The sequence below is a fragment of the Podospora pseudopauciseta genome, assembly GCF_035222475.1.
Source record: "Podospora pseudopauciseta strain CBS 411.78 chromosome 2 map unlocalized CBS411.78m_2, whole genome shotgun sequence".
Lineage (NCBI taxonomy): Eukaryota > Fungi > Ascomycota > Sordariomycetes > Sordariales > Podosporaceae > Podospora > Podospora pseudopauciseta.
This window is the reverse complement of record NW_026946663.1, coordinates 4,542,383-4,564,625: the sequence shown is the minus strand read 5'-3', so window position 1 is coordinate 4,564,625 and position 22,243 is coordinate 4,542,383. Positions and strand designations below refer to the sequence as shown.

The window sequence follows — 22,243 nt, the reverse complement described above, 5'->3', positions numbered from 1 at the left end:
CCGCGAGACCACCCGACTCGTTACTTCACGCCTTTGTTCCGTCATTGAGGTGCCGAGAGAATGGATCCTGACGTCACCCAAGTCCGATCTCGAGAATCAAACCGTGGAGAAAATGGACCCCTGGACCCTAAAAATAACAAGCATGCTTTTGGAGAACGGGTGATGATCACGGCAATGAATGATGAATCCTACAAACAGTCAATACACCAATGCTAGGCCGAGAAACAGCAATGTGAATTAATCGCTTGCTCATCTAGCGCTCTGAAAAAAGCATGTCCTTGTTATCGCCAGTGCCTCCTGATATAACCAGCAATGCTCTGAACCAAGCTGCGACCTCTCCGAACAAATGTCACTCCCGTACGACCTGTGATTGCGATCAAGACCACCGTGATCAAGACCAACGGCCTTCCCCAATCCTAAAGAGAGTAAAGCTTGCCTCCTGTGCCACTGCCATCCAACACCACCGGCTCTACCTCGTCTGCCTCCCCCAACTCCCCTTCCTCCTTCTCCAGGAATCTTTCACTCAAAGCTCCTCCCTTGATATTTGTCTTGCCCCACCCAGGTGGCACAAAAGCCCCATCAACCACCATCCAACCCTCTCCCTTCATCTGGTCCCACTTCTCCATGACTTTCAGCCTGACGAGCTCTCCAGCGGCCCTGGCATCCTCGCCGCTGTCGTGACCCCGGTTCTCCTTGGTGTCCACCTGGATGGCCTTGTTGAGCTCTGTCTCCATAAGCATCTTCAAACTATATCGCATGGGTAAGCCGCGCCTGTGAGGAAAAAGGAGCGCCGTGTCGATGATGGTAGGGTGAACAATGCGAACCGCGTTCAAGTCGTTCTCCAGAGCGTGCCCAATAAGCGGAGTCTCGGGGCAGATCAACGAAAAGAGCAAGTCACGTGCCACCATGGGGGAAGGAACAATTGTCATGTGCTTCTTCTTGGTACGACCGGTATCCGAAGACTCGACAACAGTAGTAAGAGGCTTGCCTGGCGACCACTCCTCGGCGTTGGCAATGTCCTCGGGCCAAACACCAGAGTAGCGCGAGTTGAGGTCGAGAACCTCACCAATGGGGCGGACAATCACGTCGAGCAGCTCCTTGCCATCTGGCCAACTGGTGGCTGTCAGCCGGATCAGCTCCAGTCCGCGGGCAGTGTAGCCCATCTCGCAGTCAAAGCAAACAGCGCGATCCTTGGGTACCGACGGATTGGGCGGTGTCTCCATGAAGGGCATCAACGCAGCCAGTCGAGACGGAGCAGAGGCTTTGAAGACATGGGTACTTCCGACGGTGCAGCCAGTGGATTCACCCACTGTTTCCTGGCAACAGCGGTATCGCTTCGGCGGTCGGTCGACGGTGCCCGGGACTCGCTCGGGGAAGTACGCTCGACCGCTGTGATGGGTGCAGGTCCCACCTGAAGTGAGGGCACCATCTTCCTCTCGTCTTCCAGGAAACACTTGGAATCTTGTGGTACAGCGGTCACATACCTCCCATCCCAAGGACGCCTCTTCGCCCTCACAGGCTCTTCTGATTTCCTCGTAGGTAGGTGGCCTGACGACATAACCATGTTCGGCAAGCTCGGTGATGGGGGTGAGAAGATGGATGAGGAAACTGACCTCTTCCTGGGGAGTCAGACCTGTCTTGACCTCCTTGGGCGGGCCAAGTCTCAACTTCTTGACCGGGGTCTTGGGCTCGTTCTTCTTCTGCCACTCGGCAAGTCGCTCGTCTCTCCACCGACCAGGGGTCTTCTTCCTGTACGCCATGATCTCGTTCTTGATGACGTTGGTATAGATGACGGGCTTCTCTGTGGCCATCTTCTGCTCGGCATCCAGGGCCAACCAGATGAGTTCTTGTTCTGTGAGGACAAGTTTCTGTTCGTCTTCTTTGACGTCCTTTTTTACTTCATCGTTGAGTCGCTTGAACTGTTCATGAAGCATCTTGAGGGCCTTGAACCGGAACTCATGGGAGGCTGGGGCAGCCGAGGTGAGATGGCGCGGGTTGAGCGTCTCTGGTTTGCGTGGTGTGGCTTGTTGCTTTGGGGCTGTGATCTGTTTGGCGGCGCTTTGCTTCGATGCAGTGCTGGGGCTAGCGCTGATCGAAGCAGTTGCTCTGGAGGGAGTTGTCAAGGATGCGGGAGCAGTGGCAACCGGCCTTTGTACCTTGCTGGCCGGAGCGGGCAAAGTCGAGTGCTCAGGTGCTTTGCGCTTGAGCGGGGGAGGAGAGACAGCTCCTGTAGCAGTGGTAATAGCAGTCGCGGACCCAGCTTCGGACGAGGTCCTACGTCGTTTCCGCGGGCCATCCGTGTCCTGAGCTAAAGTCTCGTCTTGCTTCGTGAGGGGCGCAGGTGATGCCGATGAAGAGGCCGCTGGGGGATTCCTATCCCAACTGTGCTGCCACTGACACGAAGGCGTGGTACACTGGTCGCCGTCGGGGCAGGGAATCTGCTTGAAGTTGCGAAGGACTGCCTCCATAGCCTCCATAGCTCCGGGTGGCTCTGTCTCGCGCACGTAAGTAGATGGGTGACGACCTCTAGAGATCTATTCACCGTCAGCAAAAGTGGTCACAATAAGAGTGGGTGTACCCACAATCGGAGCTTCGAGTCAATGTTGTGGTCCTGTGGCTGCTCCTCGCCGATGGCGTATCGAATAGACGGGCGCAAGTGAGACCGGTTTCCGAAACGGCGGACGGGCAACACCAGAGGAGCAACCGATTGCGCCCAGGCAGGTGCGGAATGACGGGCCCACGAAAGGCCTTGCTGTCATGGGAATGCGAGATTGCCTTTGACTATTGATGCGATCGAAGTGATGAGGAATCTCCAAGATGAGACTCAATGGCAGGTAAGATATGGCTTCCACTGGTATGATGTTGTGACCCGTGTCCAAAAAAGTAGGATTCTCAACTGAATGCGCAATCCTGCAAATCGCAGAGCAAGAGTACAGACTGATTACCAAAATGAAAGTGAAAAATCAAACTAGAAATTATTAGAAGGTCAAATTTTGATCATGTCTTTGTTCACGGAACAGCCCAGGCAAGTCCAGGGCGCAGGTCCAAGTTTCGGCAGTCGTGAACCTGGAATGGGGCGCGCCAAGACATGGTAAGGCTGGATCCAACTGAAGCACGCGTTGGTGTGCTAGTGTTAAAACCCCCTGCAGACCCACTGCCAGTCCACCACTATCATCGTTCATGCTGTGTAACCAAGACATCCAATGTTTACGTACCTGGATTTGAGAGGTTGATTTTTAAACAGGCCTAACTCTCTTATAATCCATCAAGCAGCGCGATAGTGGGCACTGAAGTCTAGACATGTTGAGAATGCACAAGGTAACCAAGTTTGGTTGAATCAAGTGCTCATTCTCATGACATTCCGAGAGGGGGATATATCCATACAATCCACACAGTCCACATAGTATACACAGCCTTTGTTGTATTATCCTCGGCCTTTTCATGATCACCCCCTTTTAAATCTTTCCCTACGCCCGCCCAACGTTCATCAACAGGTTCGTGCCCTTGCCACCGCCTGGAAGATAGGCCACATTGGGGTTGGAAGCCAGTGTCTGCGCAATCTCTCTGCTGGCCTCGATTTTGCGCACTTGGATAAGACCATCGCCGGCCTTGGCAATCGCCTTGCTGATAGCCTCAGCACTCTCGGCTTCACCCTCGGCACGAATAACATTGGCCTGGCGCTCCTGCTCGGCCCGCTCAACGATGAAGCGCGCCCTCTCGGCATCCTGCTGCGCAATCTGCTTCTGCTCGACGGCCTTGGTGAACTCCTTGCCGAACGTCATGTGAGTGATGGACACATCCTCGAGAGCAATGTTGAACTCGCGGGCACGCTTCATAAGGTCGGTCCGGATCCGGTTGGAGACAGCCTCACGCTGGGTGATGAGCTCGGCGGCATCGAACTGGGCAACGATAGACTTGAGGACTTCGTTACCGATGGAGGGGAGCACACGCTCATCGTAATCTTGGCCGAGTTGCTACATGAAAAACCGTCAGCGTCTAGCCCAACAAGTACTCTGATATATATGTGCAAAGACGAACCTGGTAGATCTTGGGGAGAGCCTGAACATCGGGCCTGTGGAGTACTCTGAGCGTCAAGCTGACCATTTGCAAATCCTTGGAGCCGGTGGTGGTGCCTATGATGCGAGGCTTTGTCCGTACATCGAAGATGATGGCCTTTTGCAGCCAGGGAATGAGGAAATGTGTGCCTTCGCTAACGACCTGCTCCTTTACACCGGACATCCTGTCGAAAATAACAGCTCTGGTACCGCCCTTGACATCGTAGAGGGCCGACTGGAGAAAGCTTGCGCCGACCACTGCGGGGAGCGCAGCCGCATAAATGAAACCGAGACCTCTGGCGGCCATTGTGTGTAGAGAGGCGCTGTTGACCTCGACTGTGTCGGTGGGATTCCTTTGCGATGGTGATGGCGATGGGAATGGATGGAGCTCTTCTGAAGTGGGGACATGAAGCTCTGGGGGCAGCCCACTTTCCAAATGTTCGTCGTTGAGAGGTGGCCCGGGCGCATCCGGGGGGTCGGCACGGGCGAGCTTTTTTCAGGTTACGTACCGCAACTTGGCGCTAAGCCGCTTTGGGGATTGCTTCTCGGCTTCTGTCGACTGATTTCAACTTCAAGCTGCCGCGTGCTATTCCGAACTTCGCTTGCGTCGACTACGATTTCGATTGATTCCCGCCCACGCGCCCGTCTCGATACACCCTCAATTCAAAATGCAGCCTACACAGGTCCGTCTCGGCGGTGGCAGCAATGCCCCCATCGGCCGCCACAACAAGTGAGTGCGCCCAAACCGGTGCAATTGAGGCCATGATGCGCCCTTTCCCCCCTCGACCACTCGCCGAGCCCACCCTCGATACGCCAGTCAAACACCTCTGGGAGCGGCTGCTGACATGTTTATAGCTTCCTCGGTAACTGGGGTAACTTTGGTGAGTGAACCCGCGACGATACGATTCCCGGAGGAACTTGGAAGAATCCGGATTGGGATGTTCGGGATGCCGGGAAATAATGATATGGAAATGGAATGGCCGGCAATAAACGACAAACGATTACTGGGGTTCACTCTGTGAACGGAACACTTTGGAAAACAGCTTGGACCTGGTCTGACTCGGAATTTTCAACAGGTGGCATGAAGCAGAAGGGCATTGTCTCTTACGGTATCGCCCCTAACCGCCAAAAGCCCCTCGCCGGTGCTTTCCACGACGCCATCTTCAACACCTGGAGACGGTTCAGCACCCAGGTCGTCTACTGGGCCCCTCCTATGATTGCCGGATACTACATCATGAACTGGGCTATCGAGCGGTATGGCTTTCACGGACAGCTTCAACTCGAGCCGACGATGACTAACGAATGTGCAGGAATGAGTACCTCAACTCGAAGGCTGGCCGTGCTGAGTTCGCCTCTGAGGAGGAGTAAATCAGATTAGATGAGATGAAGAAGTGGGCCAGGGGAGAGTGTGTGATAGAATAGAGGAACCTGTATATCAACTAACCCGGTGGTCATGAATTGGAGTCGAGGGTAGAACTCACTTTTGGTTTCGAGATGACATTCCTTTGCGTTCTGTACCAAGGAATTCAGTGCACTGTCAGTTTTAAATCACCGCATTGAGAGCGTCGAGGCCCGGGTTCTTTCAGCTACATGGCTGACAAGTGGCTGTTACTTCCTTTCCGTCAACATCTCCACGAACAAGCCTGCCAACACGTAGACAGCAGGCAGCCACGTGGAATTCAACCACACTTTAAAATGCTGCCCTCAACAAATACCATAAGCCAGCAATGTCTAGAAAATGCTGAGAAACAACAGTGCCCTCATATGTTCTCGGTAAGAAACCGTTGCACTCGAATTCCCACTTCGGCTGCGAACCAGTGGAGATGACAGGCCTGTCCTTACACATTCCCCAAAACAGTTTGCTGTCTACCAAGAGCTTGCTTGAGCCAGAAACTTGGACCTCGATGCATCTTGGCCATTCGACACTACTTTGGGGAAACTACTACAGCTTCCCTGCCAATATTATGTACATATACGATGATGCATGGTTTGACTTGACCTGGCAGTGGCAGTGGCACGTGAAGGCGTCTGCGTTTATGACAGGGGGGCTTTTGTTGAGCCCGCGCCTGGGCCCGTTTGCTGAAAGGCAGTTGAAGGTCGCGCTAGCGCCATGTGCTAGTGGCAACAGTGCACTGCAGCGCCGAATGACATTGCCGACCTCTGAGACCTCTTGTCCCGTTGGCTATCAAAGTGATGCGAAAAGACACGGCACCTCTTGTCAACTCGGTACTTTTTTTCTTTCTAAATTCCCGGTTCCAGCGTTGCTTTGGGGAGAAGAAGGCTGCCAGAACATCTCGATCGGGCTCCAACAAGTCCTGACACGGTGCCGAGGCTGTCGACAGCGGCCAACTTAGGTGACTGCACCATCCGTTCTTTTTGACCTTCGATTCATAGCAGCCCCGGTCTTTGCCGTCCGTCAACCCCGACAACCCGCGCCCTAGGTCCCGTCGTTCAAGCCTTTTCTCGGCATATTATCATCTTCCCCGACTCGTTTCCTCCCTCACCAGACATCGGTCTCGAAGACTCCAGCAACGGCCGACCACAATCGCAAAGGCTTGTGCTGAGCGCATTGACTGGAGTTACCTATTCGGTCACCGGCCTCGCTTTCACGCGCGCGCATCTAGAATTTGTCCTCCCTTCGGCTGGACCTCTGGAGCGAACACTACGTATTACCTACACCACACCCCTATCCCCAAAAACCTTAATCGCAAAGCCTCACCAGCTTGGCGCGGTTCCGCATCCCTTCCTTTCTTCATGGCCTTCTCCATGTCGGCGGCAAGATGAACTCTCTCAACATCATCTCGTCACGAGTCTCTCCACCACCGAGTCCTGGTCCGACGAGATCCAACTCCCTGAGTACGATAGGTCTGGCGTTGAGCTCGGACGAAGCCTCGAAATTACGGGACAGCCAGACCGAGAACGCGCTGGCCGATCTCGGCGAGAAGCAGAACTTGACGGCCGAGCCCGAAGAATTCCCAGTAGAAAACCCAGGATCTCTCGAAGAGCGCGAAGACCTCTATGCGATCGACGAAAAGACGCCCTTTATACCACCCAAACACGAAACCCCCAAGGTGATAAGCCCGAGAGGCTCGCCCTGGGTTTTCTATCCAAAGCGCATTGCCAACGCCTTTGTGAACTCGCTACGATGGATACTTCACACCCTCACCGCACCTGGCGTGTACCTGATCGCCTGTCTTTATAGCGAAAGCGGTGACTTTGCGCCTTTACAACAACTAAAGAAACTCTTTGGGATTTACGGTGGAGATGCAAAGGCGCTAGCGATGGATTATCACGAGAATATTGAAAAGAGCAGCGGCAGTAGGACAAGTCGAGGTGGAAGCAGGGCAGGGCGTATACCGCGGTCGAGTAGTTCGTCATCTTCAGGTTTATCTTCTGAGTCCGAGTCGGACCCAGAGCGTAAAAGGCAGGGCGGCAGTCGGCGGGACAGTGTGAGTGGAAAACACCACCTGCGCTCGAAATCACTGCAAGACACCGAAGAGATCGCCCCGGCCCGACGGTCTATCCGAATCAAGCTCCACGCCGAGGAGTCCCTCCGACAGCGCAAGCACCGCAAAGGACAATCCGCCAGCAGCGTCGCACGCGCAGGTTCAGCGCCCGGAGGCGGTGACGGATCTGGAGATATCTCGGCGCACCTCAAGTCCCCCACCTCGCCTGTGGCTGCCCTCACCAAGTACCCGAAGACCCCCGGCCCTCCCCGTCCCCTGATCCCCCGCCGGCAACCATCCTATATCAACACCGGCGACGTCATCCCCGGCGGCACCGAACACCAAAAGACCCTCATCCTCGACCTCGACGAAACTCTGATTCATTCCATGTCCAAAGGCGGGCGCATGTCGTCTGGTCACATGGTCGAAGTCCGGCTCAACACTACGTATGTCGGAGTCGGCGGCCAAAACTCGATTGGTCCCCAGCACCCGATTCTGTATTATGTCCACAAGCGCCCCCACTGCGACGAGTTCTTGAGGAGAGTGAGCAAGTGGTATAACCTGGTTGTGTTTACCGCTTCGGTTCAAGAATATGCCGACCCAGTGATTGACTGGCTGGAGGCGGACAGGAAGTATTTCAGCGCGAGGTACTACCGGCAGCACTGCACGTTTAGGCATGGGGCGTTTATCAAGGATCTGAGCAGTGTTGAGCCGGATTTGAGCCGGGTGATGATTTTGGACAACAGTCCGTTGAGTTATATGTTTCATCAGGGTGAGTATATCCCCTTTTAAATACTTGATATCAGGAGATGTGCTGACATGACAAAACTAGACAACGCAATCCCGATACAAGGCTGGATCAGCGACCCGACGGATTCCGACCTGATGTATTTGATACCATTTCTGGAGGGGATGCAATACGTGAGCGACGTGAGGGCGTTGCTGGCGCTGAGAGGGGGAGAGGATGGGCAGCATATGGCTTGATGCTTCTGTCTGTGGAACTTTTATGTGTAGTATGCATTGGACGTGTTTTTTTTTAGGACGTGAATGAAATGAAGGGAGGTGTCAGGTCGGGTTGGCGGGGGGGGGAGGTTGGTCATAGGGGCTGGGAAATATTTTTTTGATAATTATTTGAAGTTTTTTTCTGTTATTTTTTTTAGTTCGTTTCATCTTGTACCCATCTTTTCATTTTGAGAGGGTTGAAGGGGGCTTCTTATAAAATTAAAGAGGGGAGCGAAAGGTAATGTTTTGCATGTTGATGGGAGGGGAGAAAAAAAGCAGTGCTCAACGAATCTGGCTTGGGTGAAGGGGGAAGAGGATAAGAGGACAAAATGAAGGCATCAGCTGCATTGTATTGCATTACATATACTACATTTAACTCTTGTTTATACATGGTTTATTAACATACTTTTAACTTCATGATGAGTCCTCTTGAAGATATGTTTTGTTTACTTGAGACCCAGTGTAGACAGAGAAGAGGCTATAGCCATGATAGTAAGCTTGGATCGACCACAGGGTCCTGCCATTCCAAAGTGTCTGGACCAGATGTTATCGAACTCAGGGGTATCACACCTCGCCGAGGCCGTCAAAGCCCACCCAGGACGTCTCGGGTTTCAGGAACGAAAGCAGATCGAACATGCGTTGTTTTCTTCGGCATTGAATCAAAGAATCGAAGATCCAAAGAGGGGGAGCTGCATACGTCACACAGGAACTGGCGTGCTCACTTATTAACATAGCCCATGTCTCTAACGGCTCTTCCGCCTTGGTTCAGACAACACGTTTCGTAAAGCGTAGAAGTCTCCAGCAGCTGAATCTTGATATTGGCATCACAAGTGGACACCGAGGCAAACACCAATTGCTGTTTGAGAGGAAGAATGAGCTGATGGAAAGATGACCTTTCAAGGCCATGGGCTATCCGAATCAAGAGTCCAAAAGCGGAGAATGTGGTATGGGAGGTTGCGGAAAGTGGGGCCCAAGCCAAGGGTCGCATCGGAATTTGACAGGCGCAAAAGGTGGTGACGTCATAGCACAGCAGTATCAAAGGCCTGCTCTCCCACTGCTGACTTTGGGAAGCGCTCCTCAAGGCGGGGAGCTACGCTGCGATGATGTATGAGGTAGCAAAAGGGGGTACGTACGCCTTACAGCTTGGCACCCCAGCCAGTCACTGGGGAGGTGGAGGGCCCCGTCCGTTTCCAATTAACCTGGCCCGGGTACGGGACTGGACTGGGGGACTGGGTCACTTGCAGGCTGGGAAATCGTGACGCACAAAGGCGACCCAGGTTCCTGCCCACTCTTCAGAGTTTTGTGTTATAATAAACCGTCCTTCCCGCCGTCTGCTGACCTGACTTTTTGCTTTCTTTCACCATCAAACCAAACAAACAATCCATCCAGCTTTGACGAATAGTCCTCTCACGATACACCAACCACTTCCTCAACACTATCCAAACAGTTAACACAACTCTCTCACACTTCACAACCGCAAACATGTCTCTTCAGTGTAAGTGACGCCATTTCCCCGCATTGTTAGTCGTCCATGTATCCGACCCCGTGTCATCAATGCGACTTCTTCCTCGTCGACTCAGCCGATTCTCGACCAGACGCTGGGAATGGAAAAAGCCATTGAGTATCTGTCAGTCTGGCGAAGAGGGATTTACAATGGTTACACCGAGGGATCAGGACACAAATAGTCAATAATGAAACCCCAAAATTAACAATGCCATCACAGACCTCCCCGCTGTTAAGCCTTCCGCCATCGCCCTCGGCACCGTCTTCAACCACACCTTCGAGCTCGGCGTCCTCTCCCCCCTCTTCGGCAAGACCTGGCAAAAGGCCAAGTCTGCCAACACCAAGGAGGAGTTCCTCAAGTCTCGGGAAGCCTCTTCTGCTGCCGCCGCCTGGGGTTCCGCCCTCGTCGGCTCTGCCCTCCAGTCCTATGGTGTCGGTGCTCTGATCAACGCCACAGGCACTCTCTCCTACAAGGGCGCCGCCTACCTCGGTGCTCTCATCTTCGCCGCCACCAGCGCCCCCGGCTTCATCTCCCAGCTTGTCGTCGAGCACCGCGCCTTTGACCAGGTTGGCCTCAATGTGCTCGCTAAGCTCTTCGAGACTGTCGGTCTTTCCGTCTTCCTTTCTTGGTGGGGCACCCGCACTATCCCCTTCGGCTCCGGTGGTACCCCATTGAGCCGTAACTCTTTCCGGGCGGAGTAAATGGAGATGATGGGCAATGGGAGGAGGAAAGATAGATGATTAATGAACCTCGACTCGGGATAGAGTGATCTTGGAGGAGGGAGAGGAGGAAATTCAAAAGATTAAGGCGCTTTAGTGTGTGATGCTTTTTTCTTTTGTTTCTGTGTACTTTTATGATATTAGCATCCATGGAATGGGATTTGAGGTAGACTCACTGCTGTTGTGCGCGTTGCTGAATATGCGAAGAGGATGTGAACTATTCGGTGCCGTGGTGATAATGAAAATTACTAATTCTCTGGCTCCCAACAACACCCCATGCTAAACACGTAAGGCTTTTCTCAGCCGACGAACTTGAAACATGGCTGGAATCTCAGTAAACCACCAAACACACACGAGAGAGCACCCTCGTTTTTAGAAAATGGAATCGACAGTACTCCTTATCACCTATCCGAGCAAACGCGAACAAGGCAGGGGATATTCGCGGTTCTATTGGCACAGGAGGCCCAGCACGGGCTGCTGTGATAAATCCTAGTGTCACGGTGTTCTCGGTAGTTGTTAGTGTGTTTTTCAACCTGCCAAGCTGGGCTGTCAAGGGGGTATCGTCGTTGAAACAGACGGGTTGAATCTTGAGTCTGTCTGTGTCAAGTGTTGTTGATGAGGGGGCTCATGGGTTCATCTCTGCGTGGGGTTGATTTAGTGAGGGCAATTTTTCTGAACGGTGTTGGGTTGCTGTATTTGTCTGTAACGAGGAGTTGATAGAGAGTTAGGTGGTTAGGTGGTTTAGGTGAAGGTGTGACATTGGGATGTGTGGGACGTTGTTTGTTTTTCTGTTCATGAGTTGTTTGTTGAATGCTCATGAAGTTGATGGGAGTGAGTACCTGATGCCAGGCTTACTGGTGTTGTGGTCTGTAAGTTTGGGATGGGTGGTATATCTCTTGTGCTGATAGATTGGCGATGGTCTGCCGTATTGCAGATTGCTTCGGAATAGGACGACGGGAGTCTGCGTTGGATTCGAGGTGGACAAACATTGATGGGTACTTCTGTCGACGGTGTCTATCATTCTCGTCAGAGCACACAAAAGCAAAATGAACAAAATTGAATATAAAACACCACCCGGTGTTTGTGATATTTTATACACCCTACAAAAAGGCTGAAAGCTAACCGCTAACCCCCATTCCCTTTTGTTTTGTACTTCAACAAATGCCCAAAAAAGAAAACAATGAACAAAACCCCCCAGTATGTCCCCTGAACGCCGGCCTTTTTTGTTTGACACCCAATGGAAGCCAAATCAACGACTACCATGCCATCGAGAAAATGACAAGATGCTTCAAATTGATGTTCAGAGAAAGAAAGAAAATATCCTCTGGTTCTGATATTCTCTCATTGAAACCCCTCATGGTATTCCCCCATTGATGCTGTTCCAAAGACTGAACGATAAGCTCTTGCAATATTAATAGTGTGAATACGCAGTTTGCTCATGTTGTCGAAGAAACTTGCTGCAAAGGGAAGACTGAAGAGACGGAGAGATCGAGAGGAGGATAACCCTGCTTCTGACATGCCCAACAAACGATGCCGAGGTAGAGTCGCGTGACAAGTAAGGGGAGCTGGGTATCCGTATGGGTATATCATGCTGGTTGCTAAGAATGTAGCAAGCAAACGTGCTGCCTTGAAGTCAAACAGCAACAGGGAGCTCAGGCAGCGCCGATTTACTGCTGCTTGTTGGCCTGGCGGTAGGCGATTTGCTTAGAGTGGGTGCCCTTGACCCACGGCTGAACCTGGGCATCCCACTCCTTTTGAGCAATCCTCAGGACCTCCTTGTAGGACTCGAGGTACTCCTCAGCCGACGACTTCTTATCAGCGTCGGTCATCTCGGTGTCTTTGCCAGCCTTCTTGCCTGAAGGCTTCAACATGACAACACTGGTGGCGCGCTTGGTGCAAGCGGCAACACCGAGGTCGGCGCGGGACTTGATGAACAAGTAGGGAACATTGTGCTCCTCGCAGAGGAGGGGGAAGTGCATGATGACATCCATAGGAGAGATGTCGCCGGCAATGATGACGAGGCCGGGGGCGTCGCTAGGGGCAGTCGCGGGGGTCTTCGCAGGTGTCTTCTTGATAGCTTTCTCGCACTCCTTAACACCGCGATGGATGGACTTTACTTTCGCGCCTAGAGGAAGAAAACAGATTAGCATCGGTCTGCGCAAAAGCGAGTCGATTGGAGGCAATTGCTGCGCACGCACCCTTCTTAATGAGCTTGTAAATCTTCTTGTGAGTCTTGTCATCGGCCAGGGGCAAGGCGAATGGGACAAGCTCCTCAGCAGGCTTGATAAGATCCTCCGGATCGACCTCGACGTCGTTGTCCACCTTCGCAACAGCGGCCTCAGCATTAAGATGGGCCTCGGCGGCGCGGGCAAGCTTCTCCTGCTTGGCCTTGTCCTTTTTCTTGTCTTTCTTCTCCTTAGTGACACCGGCAGAATCAGAGCGCTTTTCCTTTTTCTTCTCAGACTTGTCCTTGCTCTTTTTCTCCTTCTTCTCCTTCTTGTCAACAATGTCGACGACTTCCTTGGTGGTCATTTTGGCGACTTTCTGAGCTCGGCGCGTGAAAATCGAAGACGGGCGGGGTGAAATAAGAGCTGTGATTACCGAATAATCGGGATAATACAAGCGATTGAGTCGATTAAGAGGGGGAATCAACAAATATAATGCTTTCACCTTTGCGCCAGACGAGCCGAGACTTGCAGATTTTCAGATGCAAAGGTGAGCCAGAAATTTTGTAGGCCAATTGTATGCCCGTTCCGCCAGCTCCAAGAATTTCTGGCGCTAGCGGCAGTGTCGAGGCCCGTGCCCCGATGCCAAGCGGTGCAGGCGCTCGGACCATCATGAGAAAAAGGTCGGTGTTGAGGGGAGCTCAAAGGGCCGAAGGTGAGCCGGATTGAGCGAAAGGTGGGTGGGGTGGGGTGTTCAATGCGGGACACTGAAAGGACCCCACCATAATTTTCCACGGTTTGTTCCCCAAGGCTGAAAGCTTGCAGTGACACATTGACTCATTCCGTTCTTCTGGAAGCAAAAGCCAAATTCCCAGTCAGTTAAGACAAGTGATTTGACAAAGAGACTTCAGCAAGACAATTGATCAGCCCATATTCTACACCGCAAAGAGACAGACAACGAGAAACACCATACCTACCGTTTTCGAGCTTCCGCGATTTCCCAGCACGAACCGCGGGGTTACCCATCTTGTTCAAAACATATCCTTGATCCTCAGTGGCTTATACGGTTGATATTGTCTATATTCACACACACACACACACAAAGCCATGCAACCATCACAGGCAAACTATGCCCCCAGCTTGGACAAGCTGATCAAGTCCCTCAAGAGTCAGCCCTATGAGGCTTCAATCGAAGCTTTAATATTGTAGGTGACTGCCTTGTGCTGCGGTGTGTTGAGCTCTTCTGACTTTTGTTCCTCTCTTGTTAGTCTCCTCAAGCGCCGCCAGGTAAAGGGCGATGACTGCGCCGTTGCGACAGCCCACATTCTCCTCCAGGTTGTTGCGCGATCGAAATGGCACGATGTTGACCAGCTCTTGGGCAGAGTCCAGAGTGTTGGGTCTAGACTTGCACGGGCTGCCCCTCACGAGCCAGTAATTGGAAATATTGTGCGCCGAGTGCTGGGCCTCATCCGCGACGAGGCAACCGAGGACAGAAATAATGCCGACGACTTGGGCAGCGATTCGGCATCCGATATCCAGAGCCTTGCCCCTACCAACCCTCCACCACAACGACCTGCCCCGACCCCAGTCCTTATGCGCTCCAACACTGCTGCCCCAGGCGGCCTTCAGGTGTCCAAGTCCATGTTCAACATTCTCTCAGCCGCCACTGCTGCCGACACACCCATGACTGGAGCTTCAACACCACTTTCTCAGGCCCAGCCTGCCAGTGTACATGCCCTGCGAACCGAGGTTATCAATGGGATTGAGGAAATCATGGACGAGATCCAGCAGGCCGATGACCAGATTGCGAGTTTTGCGGATATCCAGATTCACCCTGGCGAGTATGTGCTTGCCTATCAGCCCACCAAGACGGTTGAGAGGTTTCTCATCAAGGCTGCCACGAGGCGGCGGTTTACTGTCTTCATTGCCAGTATCAACCCTATCGAGCCAGGAAGTGGTGAGAAGCCCTATGCGGCATTGAGGAAGAAGCTCAACTCGCACGGAGTTACCACCATCAACTTGGCCAGCAATGGGTTGATGGCCTATATTCCCAGGGTGAACAAGGTCATTTTTGGTGCCAAGGTGATTTACCAAAACGGTGGCTTGCTTGTAGACAGCGGTGCCTGCATTGCTGCTCAAGCTGCCAGAGAGTTTTTGAAGCCTGTCATTGTTCTTGGTGCCATCTACAAGTTCTGCCCTGAGGATCCATCGGACGAGGCTGTTATTAGTGAACTCGGCAACCCATCCAGCTTTGTGAGCTATGCAGACGGTCCCGAGGTCGAGGCTCTGGATATCGAAAATACCGTGACCGATTACATCCCACCATCACTCGTGGAAGTGTACATTACCAACTTGTAAGTTGTCCTGCTGTAATGCATGGTCGGTTGAGATTTGGCCGATTCGTTAACTTTTCAATAGGGGACCACAGACACGCCATCATTTGGCTAGTATTTTGGCCGACCATTACAAGGTGGAAGATATAGGATATTCTCTCCACGACGGTGAGGTTTAAAGAAAACTGTGTGCTGTGCGTCACATTCTTGATCTTGAGAAGGGCAGAGAACGCGACAGCTCTTCGTGGCCTCTGGCTGCGGCTCTTAATCGAGCCATTCACATGTCGTTTTATTATACCCAATGGAGCTTTGACAGGCCTAGACTAGGTGGACTGTTGACGCCTGGTAGGGCCGCGTAAGCTTCGAGGCCGAGTGGTGGTGTGGTGAGCGTGGGACCATAGAACAAAGGACTGCGGGGAGCGAATAGGGGACCGAACTATGGGGCTATGTCAGCCAAGCCTCTTGCTGTGCCCTTGTGGGCAACGGCCCCCTGGCAAATGGTAGCGAAGCGCGCGGAGGCTCGGGGGGACTTTAAGGTTTGTTCAGCGAGCTGGCTTACACATACTTTACCTCAACCCATGATGGCTGGTCTGATGAATCTGACTCTCATCATCCTTTTGGCGAGCTGTCCATTCACCGCAAGAATACCAATAAATGCTTAATCGCCCCGCCTTTTTGCTGTGCCTTGACTGTTTTTCTCTTTGCCCGAATCCAGTGCGTCTATCCGTAGTTATCTCAGTGCCCACCCCACCTTGGGGCTCTCTTAGACGTTGAACCTCTGATTCCATTACCTTAGGTTGTTGTCTTTTTTTTGTTGATCTTACCTCAACTTCCAATCATCAGCAACATGACATCCCGGCGTGCTCCCCTTGAAGACATCCCTCCCCCTCCCTACTCAGAAACAGACATCTATTCCAACACGTCCTCTGGCCCATCTCCGACCAACCCGACACCACCCACCGCCACATCAACCCTGAGAAGGAACTCATCCAACTCGGACGACACCTCCACCACCTACGACGGCGAGATTATTTACACCCCTCCTCTAACTCCCCAGTCGGCACAATCCAACACTGCTGCTGATCTTGTCGCTGCCCCCTCATCGCCGGTTGCTACCTCTCGTCCTCGGCGGATCCCAGAGGCGCAGGCATACTTCGACAGCCGGCCGCATTCGGGTGTTTTCGTCGGTGGCCCGACAACAGTTGAGATCACCCTCGCTGCTGACCCAGCTCTGACGGATGTCGAGGCCATCGCTGGGATCGACAGGTTGACTGTCGGTGGTGGTGCTGGTGAGAATGGGGATATCACGCGGGAGGACTGGATGACGTTTCTGAATTATCTGCTGCCTGGGTTTGCGGATAGGACGAATGAACGGGTGGTGGATAGGAAACTGAGGGCGGAGGGGGTTGAGACTGGCAGTGAGAAGGGGGAGAGTGATACTAGGAGTCAGGCCGAGGTTTTCTTGCTGGAGAGGATAAGGGGGGTTGGTAATAGGGATGGTGATGGGGAGGGGGTCGGGGCGAGGAGGGAGAGGGTGGAGAGGATGGTGAGGGAGTGGAATGAGGGGTTTTGGGAGAGGAGGGGGGTGAGGGTTGTTGTTAGGTATGAGGGCGAGGGAGAGAGGGAGGAGAGGATGCCTGGGGCATGGGAGGAGAGGTTTGATACTCCTTCGGGGCAGGGGCAGACACCAGCCGGGCAGGGACAGCAGCAGGCGCGGGGGCAAGGGGGGTGGATAGGACGGTTTAGTCCTTTTGGTGGTGGGAGTGGTGCTGCTGGGCCTAGCAACAGTAACAATAACAATAACGGCAATGGGTTCAACTTTGGCGGAATCAAAGTTGATGGGGAGAGGATTAGCATCGGGAATAATTTTGTGGTAGATGGTCGGACTGGCCATCTCAAGATCGGGGGTATAGTGGCTGATACTAATGGGATTAGCATCAATGGGTGGAATCCTGGGAATATGTTTGGTGGCAGAGGGGGGTCCCACGGTCGTGAAGGAGGACCTGGGGGTTGGTGTCGTCCTCCGGGTGATGCCCGTGGGTTTCAACCTCCACCAATCATGCCGGGGATGTCATGCCCGCCTCGATGGACTTGGGGTGGTCCTGGGGGGAGAGGTGCTTGCGGCGGACAGAGGCCTGAACGTGGACAACATCACTACTTTGGTCGGGGAGGACGAGGAGGATGGTGGAACAGCCGTTGGGGACAAGGTCCGACAGAACCAGAACAGCCAGCACAACGCGGACGGGAAGGCGAGGAGGGTGTTGGCAACGTTCAACCGGCCAACCAACCTACTCAGGGCCAAGACCGTGGAAGGACACACCAGTCTCCTTCAAAAGAGCGCCGTCGCTCCCGGTCAAGCTCTGTATCGAGCACATCATCAAGGTCGTCCAGCAGTTCCGAGTCCACCATCGGCTCTCTACCCGACTACGACGACCTGAAAGACACCCAGCTGCCCGTCATGAAGACGTACCTCTCGGAGTCCCTCCAACACCCCGAACAACAGATCACACGGGAAAGAGTGCGTCAAGCAAAGAAACAGATCCGTGAGGCTCGCCGTCCCCCTGCCACAGAGATCAACGAGCCAGTCAACATGACACAGGACCGCAAGGCCCTGCGCCGTGAGGTTAAGGAGTTGATGCGAGAATGGAAGCAGCTGAAGAAGGAGCAAAAGCGTCAGCGCCGCCAGCTCCGCAAGGAGAAGCGTCAACGCCGAAGGCAAGAGAAGCGGGAGAAGCGTCAAACCAAAAAGGAGATGCGCCGGGCAGAGAAGGACTTTCACCGTCACGGTCATAGATCTGGTCCTCTTCCTGTTCCCCATCATGGTCCACCACCGCTTGGCCCTCCGCCTCCCCATGGATCGTCTCATCTTTTTCCTCAGGGCTTTCCGCCTCACATGCCCCCGATGCCCCCGATGCCCCCGATGCCCTCGATGCCCCCGATGTCCCCAATGCCTCAAACACACCCCTTTGGCGTACCAGCTCTTCCCCTCGTCCCCCAATCCGAAGCACCCCCCTCCTACCGCGGTCTCTCCTTCGATGCCGCCACCAATAATCCCCCAACATCCACTGGATTCCCCCTTGGCCGTCCCGGCCCCCTACCGCCCGGAGCCTGGCCCCAAGAAAGTGACAACACCACACCGCCAGAGCCCTCAGCAGCAAAATATAAACGAGCCGATGAGATTGAGGATGAGATCACCGCCAAGTACTCGGATCTATTGAGCCTTCAAGAAAAGATCTCTGGTCCGGGATTCCTTAAGGCGGAGGACGAAAAGGCGGCGATCGGGCTGGAAAAGGAGATTGAGGAGTTGGCGGTGGAAATGGAGAGGTTGAGGACGGAGGCGGATGAGGAGTTTGCGAGGGAGCTGGCGAGGGAGGAAGAGAGTAGACATGGGTTGTTTATGAGGGCTGAAAGGTGAGAGGTGACGGTTTGTGTGAGTTCATGACAGTCACGAAAACATGGTTTCATCAGATCTTAGCAGCCGTTTTGTGTTAGAATTTGCGGTAGGTAGCGTTAAATAATGAGACATTAGTAAGCTCCATAACCCCCTGTTTATACCGTCTGCTTTGTGTGAGCCTTGATATCGACAAACAATGTTTACCTGTTCGAGCCCCTTTTCCACTCATGCCTAATCACAAGCCAACACCACCCACCCATATCACATCAAAACACACCTGACCGGTAGACTTTTTGTATTCCCGCCCACCCTTGCCCACGTTTCTAAACGCTCAACCAAGGACAAAACAGAACCCACATATCTAGACATTCCTTTTTAAAACACCACAAACACCTGCAAAACTAATGTTTACTCTCGTCTCTCTCCACCAACTCCCCCACCCCCAACCCCCTCCCAACCTTGACCTTAATCTTCTTGTCCTGTTCCGGATCCCTACCCACATCCCCCACCGGCTCGCCCTCGTCCTGGTCTTCTTTCGTCTTCTCTTCTGAGCCATTGTTCTTCTTCTTGTCTTGCTCATCCTCGGCCTTCTCCGCCTCCAAAATCTGCTGCTTGATAAAGTCCAGATCGAGCTTCATGCAGAACGCGTCCTCCCCGTCGGCGTAGTACTTTGGCTCCGTCTTTTCCGTCTCGAACTTGAGCGTGTTGCGGTAGAGGTGGATGGCGGCTTGGTTGGAGACGCGGACGTGGAGGGAGACGTAACGGGCGTTGAAGGCTTCCACCATTGCTTGTTCTGTTCACCCATCAATACACTGTGATTTGGGTGGGGGGGTAAAAGGGGGGGACATACGGCTCTGTCTCATGAGTTTTTCCGCGATACCCAGCCTCCGGTGGGTGCGCATCACGCTGAGGGAGGTGATGTGGCCGTGCTGGACGCCGTCCGTGGGCTCTTCTTCCATTTTGGCGAGGACATAGCCGACGATCTTGGGGTAGTCATAGGGGGTCTTTGCGGGGCGGGAGACGTCGACTGCCACGAAGGAGAGCTGGGGCCAGGAGAGGGCGTGGTAGAGGTAGTACTTGAGGAAGTAGTTCTCGGGGAGGTTCTCGAGGTTGGCGTGCTGGATGAGGGGGATGTCGGAGGGGCGGAGGAGGCGGATGTCCATTGTGTCTTGAGCTGAACTTGTTCGGGCCTTGTATGTACGGTATAGCTAAATAATCGAAAGCTTCGTAGTCGGCAAGCTTCGGCGTGATGCGGGCGGCGTGAATTGAACGCTGGACGGGACGGCCGTTTGGTGGGGCTCTTCTGACAAAGACGGCCAAGGTGGAATTCAACGCCGCCAATGGGTGGGACTTCCCGCTGAAAGCCATGTGGGGTGGGCGCTGTAGCCGCGCAAATAGCGGGGCAGCTTCCCAGGGTAAAGAGCTTCCCCGGATGGACCTCGACCGACATCGCCAGATGCGGGGCATGTTTAACTTATACATTAAGGGCATTGTCATTCCGTGGGGGGTTACGCGGCTCTGTTATGTATATATGAAGCTATCTCCTCAAATTGATTTTATTTTCTTCCCTGTCCACGTCCAAAGAGCTCTCTCTCATCTGTGTTAGATTTGTATAGCATTGATATCACCAGGAACATGTCTCGCCCTCTGGAAGGCAAACTCGCCATCATAACCGGCTCATCGCGAGGTATGTGTCCCTAACCGTCCCTTCTCACCACTATGCTAACAATCACCAGGCATTGGCGCAGCCATAGCCGAAAACCTCGCCTCCAAAGGCTGCAACATAGCCCTCAACTACACCTCCCCCTCCTCTACCTCCATCGCCAACGACCTCGCCGCCCAGCTCACCTCCTCCCACAACATTAAAGTCGTTCCCATCCAAGCAGACATTGGCAGCCCGGAAGGTCCCGCCAACCTTGTTCAAGATGTCAAATCTGCTTTCTCCTCTTCAGACAACACCTTCCAAATAGACATCATCATCAACAACGCCGGCATAGCCCAAAACGCCCTCCTTCCCGACGTCACAATCCCCCAATTCGAAGCCACTTACCGCGTCAACGTTTTGGGTCCTCTCCTTCTCGTCCAAGCCGCCCAGCCTTACCTCCCCAAGGATAGATCAGGCAGGATAGTCAATATCTCTTCCGTCTCTTCCTCTACCGGGTTCGTCACCCAGTCTGTCTACGGCGGGACCAAGGCTGCGTTGGAAGCAATGACACGGACGTGGTCGCGGGAGTTGGCGCAGAACGCCACGGTGAACGCGGTGAACCCTGGTCCGGTGGAGGGGCCGATGTACGCGAGTAATGCAGAGGTTTTCCTGGAGGGAATTGAGGGTTGGATCAAGCACACTCCGTTGATGAAGGCGCAGGAGGGGGATGTGAAGGATGAGAGTCTGCCGGACGGGACGAGGGCGGCGAGGACGGGCGAGATTGCGGGTGTGGTTGGGATGCTGTGTGGGACGGAGGCGGGGTGGATTACGGGACAGGTTGTTTGTGCTAATGGAGGGATGGTTATGCTTCATTAGGGGGACACTCATACATAGAGTTGATGGTTTGTGTATTTGAGAGATGATATAGGTATCATTAGAGACAAGGCCGGATGCTATCGAGTTGAGCTGAATTTATTGTCTATGGTGAGCTGAGGTCCCAGCAAAACGAGGTGGCTCATGCTAAATGCTTCCAGCCCAAACTCTTACTTCAATATGAGAAACTGGTTCGGAGGAAGAAAGCATAAAAACATAAATGAAGCTGACACCGTCCAGGATGAGCTCTCAACCTGGAAGCTCGGCTTACACAATCAAAACGTCTCACTGCGGGGCCAAAATTTGCCCCGCGCTCGTTCGCTCGCTCCGGCCGGCTCTTTTGAACACGGCTCACCCCGCCATAGTTACTTGTCTATCAAGCCGCTCATTCACTCACTCACTCACTCACTCACTCACTCACTCACTCACTCACAGTCATTCTTGACCGCATCTTACACAGTTATCCCATAATTCTATACCCTCCCACTCACACATAAAAACCATGGCGTCAAATCACCAAACCATAAACTCCGCAGAAGACCCCTTCGACTCCCTCCTCCACCTTGAAACCCAGTTCTACACCGAAGGTTACAACCAAGGCGCCGCCGATGGAGTCCTCGCCGGCCGCACCGAGGGAAGACAGCTGGGTCTGGAAAAGGGCTACCAAAAATTTCTCGAGGCGGGAAGGTTGTATGGAAGGGCGTTAATCTGGGCCAATCGACTGCCCAACCGTTCTTCTCCGCCACCGTCAAAATCATCACCGGCGTCATCAGAACCAGTTGTGCCAACAGAGACCGAGACAGGAAAGAAAGACCTCCCACCACTACCCAAGAACCCCAGGCTAGAGAAGCACATCACCACACTGTATGCCCTGGTTGAGACGGAAAGCTTGTCCATGGAGAACACAGACGAGGCGGTGAATGATTTCGATGATAGGATAAAGAGGGGGCAGGGGAAGGCGAAGATTATCGAGAGGATGGTCGGGGAGAAAGCAAGCGGAGGGGAGGAGGCAGGGACAGCAAGTAAGGGGGTCACCATTTGAATGTGGTGATGGAAAGGGAAGCTGTAGATAGACATCCACGTATACACTCATCCACGCACATAATC

At 53.4% G+C, this 22,243-nt stretch overlaps 11 protein-coding genes across 11 annotated transcripts; 7 read left to right on the top strand and 4 right to left on the bottom strand.

The window, feature by feature from the left end:
* Window positions 1–416: 416 nt before the first annotated feature.
* On the bottom strand, window positions 417–2,477 carry REX3 (RNA exonuclease 3; the record flags this gene model as incomplete). The annotated part of the gene is made up of 1 exon (XM_062910320.1): window positions 417–2,477. The coding sequence occupies one exon, from the start codon at window positions 2,475–2,477 to the stop codon at window positions 417–419; it is 2,061 nt and encodes a 686-aa protein (XP_062769224.1).
* Window positions 2,478–3,408: 931 nt separating this feature from the next.
* On the top strand, window positions 3,409–5,701 carry QCR8 (Cytochrome b-c1 complex subunit 8, mitochondrial). Its single transcript, XM_062910318.1, has 5 exons — window positions 3,409–3,494; window positions 3,638–4,785; window positions 4,911–4,936; window positions 5,132–5,309; window positions 5,366–5,701. The coding sequence occupies exons 2-5, from the start codon at window positions 4,724–4,726 to the stop codon at window positions 5,421–5,423; spliced, it is 324 nt and encodes a 107-aa protein (XP_062769222.1). The 5' UTR covers window positions 3,409–3,494; window positions 3,638–4,723; the 3' UTR covers window positions 5,424–5,701.
* Window positions 3,468–4,965, bottom strand: PHB1 (Prohibitin-1, subunit of the prohibitin complex (Phb1p-Phb2p); the record flags this gene model as incomplete). Its single annotated transcript, XM_062910319.1, has 2 exons — window positions 4,039–4,965; window positions 3,468–3,974 (listed from the first exon to the last, which is right to left on the bottom strand). The coding sequence occupies exons 1-2, from the start codon at window positions 4,360–4,362 to the stop codon at window positions 3,468–3,470; spliced, it is 831 nt and encodes a 276-aa protein (XP_062769223.1). The 5' UTR covers window positions 4,363–4,965.
* A 408-nt stretch (window positions 5,702–6,109) lies between the features above and the next one.
* Window positions 6,110–8,918, top strand: NEM1 (Nuclear envelope morphology protein 1). The gene is made up of 3 exons (XM_062910317.1): window positions 6,110–8,273; window positions 8,334–8,529; window positions 8,731–8,918. Exons 1-2 carry the CDS (start codon window positions 6,836–6,838, stop codon window positions 8,483–8,485), a joined length of 1,590 nt encoding a protein of 529 aa, XP_062769221.1. The 5' UTR covers window positions 6,110–6,835; the 3' UTR covers window positions 8,486–8,529; window positions 8,731–8,918.
* A 692-nt stretch (window positions 8,919–9,610) lies between these two features.
* QC763_212730 (uncharacterized protein) lies at window positions 9,611–10,956 on the top strand. The gene is made up of 2 exons (XM_062910316.1): window positions 9,611–9,998; window positions 10,227–10,956. Exons 1-2 carry the CDS (start codon window positions 9,986–9,988, stop codon window positions 10,706–10,708), a joined length of 495 nt encoding a protein of 164 aa, XP_062769220.1. The 5' UTR covers window positions 9,611–9,985; the 3' UTR covers window positions 10,709–10,956.
* An 812-nt stretch (window positions 10,957–11,768) lies between these two features.
* Window positions 11,769–15,736, bottom strand: NHP2 (snoRNA-binding protein). The gene is made up of 2 exons (XM_062910315.1): window positions 12,925–15,736; window positions 11,769–12,851 (listed from the first exon to the last, which is right to left on the bottom strand). Exons 1-2 carry the CDS (start codon window positions 13,256–13,258, stop codon window positions 12,394–12,396), a joined length of 792 nt encoding a protein of 263 aa, XP_062769218.1. The 5' UTR covers window positions 13,259–15,736; the 3' UTR covers window positions 11,769–12,393.
* GCD7 (GCD complex subunit gcd7) lies at window positions 13,695–15,403 on the top strand (the record flags this gene model as incomplete). Its single annotated transcript, XM_062910314.1, has 3 exons — window positions 13,695–14,096; window positions 14,160–15,245; window positions 15,310–15,403. The coding sequence occupies exons 1-3, from the start codon at window positions 13,999–14,001 to the stop codon at window positions 15,401–15,403; spliced, it is 1,278 nt and encodes a 425-aa protein (XP_062769219.1). The 5' UTR covers window positions 13,695–13,998.
* A 335-nt stretch (window positions 15,737–16,071) lies between the features above and the next one.
* Window positions 16,072–18,639, top strand: QC763_212700 (uncharacterized protein; the record flags this gene model as incomplete). Its single annotated transcript, XM_062910313.1, is given in 2 exon segments — window positions 16,072–18,144; window positions 18,163–18,639. 2 exon segments carry the CDS (start codon window positions 16,072–16,074, stop codon window positions 18,637–18,639), a joined length of 2,550 nt encoding a protein of 849 aa, XP_062769217.1.
* Window positions 18,640–18,685: 46 nt separating this feature from the next.
* Window positions 18,686–20,049, bottom strand: ARD1 (N-terminal acetyltransferase A complex catalytic subunit ard1). The gene is made up of 2 exons (XM_062910312.1): window positions 19,469–20,049; window positions 18,686–19,411 (listed from the first exon to the last, which is right to left on the bottom strand). Exons 1-2 carry the CDS (start codon window positions 19,779–19,781, stop codon window positions 19,020–19,022), a joined length of 705 nt encoding a protein of 234 aa, XP_062769216.1. The 5' UTR covers window positions 19,782–20,049; the 3' UTR covers window positions 18,686–19,019.
* A 36-nt stretch (window positions 20,050–20,085) lies between these two features.
* On the top strand, window positions 20,086–21,139 carry QC763_212670 (uncharacterized protein; the record flags this gene model as incomplete). Its single annotated transcript, XM_062910311.1, has 2 exons — window positions 20,086–20,305; window positions 20,355–21,139. Exons 1-2 carry the CDS (start codon window positions 20,254–20,256, stop codon window positions 21,137–21,139), a joined length of 837 nt encoding a protein of 278 aa, XP_062769215.1. The 5' UTR covers window positions 20,086–20,253.
* A 499-nt stretch (window positions 21,140–21,638) lies between these two features.
* Window positions 21,639–22,178, top strand: QC763_212665 (uncharacterized protein; the record flags this gene model as incomplete). The annotated part of the gene is made up of 1 exon (XM_062910310.1): window positions 21,639–22,178. One exon carries the CDS (start codon window positions 21,639–21,641, stop codon window positions 22,176–22,178), a length of 540 nt encoding a protein of 179 aa, XP_062769214.1.
* Between the last annotated feature and the right edge of the window lie 65 nt (window positions 22,179–22,243).

What these genes read in the sequence shown, in the direction of transcription:
- NEM1 (XM_062910317.1), top strand. Translation starts at nt 6,836, where the DNA reads ATGAACTCTCTCAACATCATCTCGTCACGAGTCTCTCCACCACCGAGT. An exon ending in GAGTTATATGTTTCATCAGG is followed by an intron (nt 8,274 to 8,333) that starts GTGAGTATATCC and finishes TGACAAAACTAG; the next exon opens with ACAACGCAATCCCGATACAA.
- NHP2 (XM_062910315.1), bottom strand. Translation starts at nt 13,258, where the DNA reads ATGACCACCAAGGAAGTCGTCGACATTGTTGACAAGAAGGAGAAGAAG. An exon ending in TTACAAGCTCATTAAGAAGG is followed by an intron (nt 12,852 to 12,924) that starts GTGCGTGCGCAG and finishes TTCTTCCTCTAG; the next exon opens with GCGCGAAAGTAAAGTCCATC.
- ARD1 (XM_062910312.1), bottom strand. Translation starts at nt 19,781, where the DNA reads ATGGACATCCGCCTCCTCCGCCCCTCCGACATCCCCCTCATCCAGCAC. An exon ending in AAAACTCATGAGACAGAGCC is followed by an intron (nt 19,412 to 19,468) that starts GTATGTCCCCCC and finishes ATGGGTGAACAG; the next exon opens with AACAAGCAATGGTGGAAGCC.
- QCR8 (XM_062910318.1), top strand. Translation starts at nt 4,724, where the DNA reads ATGCAGCCTACACAGGTCCGTCTCGGCGGTGGCAGCAATGCCCCCATC. An exon ending in CCCATCGGCCGCCACAACAA is followed by an intron (nt 4,786 to 4,910) that starts GTGAGTGCGCCC and finishes ACATGTTTATAG; the next exon opens with CTTCCTCGGTAACTGGGGTA. An exon ending in ATGAACTGGGCTATCGAGCG is followed by an intron (nt 5,310 to 5,365) that starts GTATGGCTTTCA and finishes ACGAATGTGCAG; the next exon opens with GAATGAGTACCTCAACTCGA.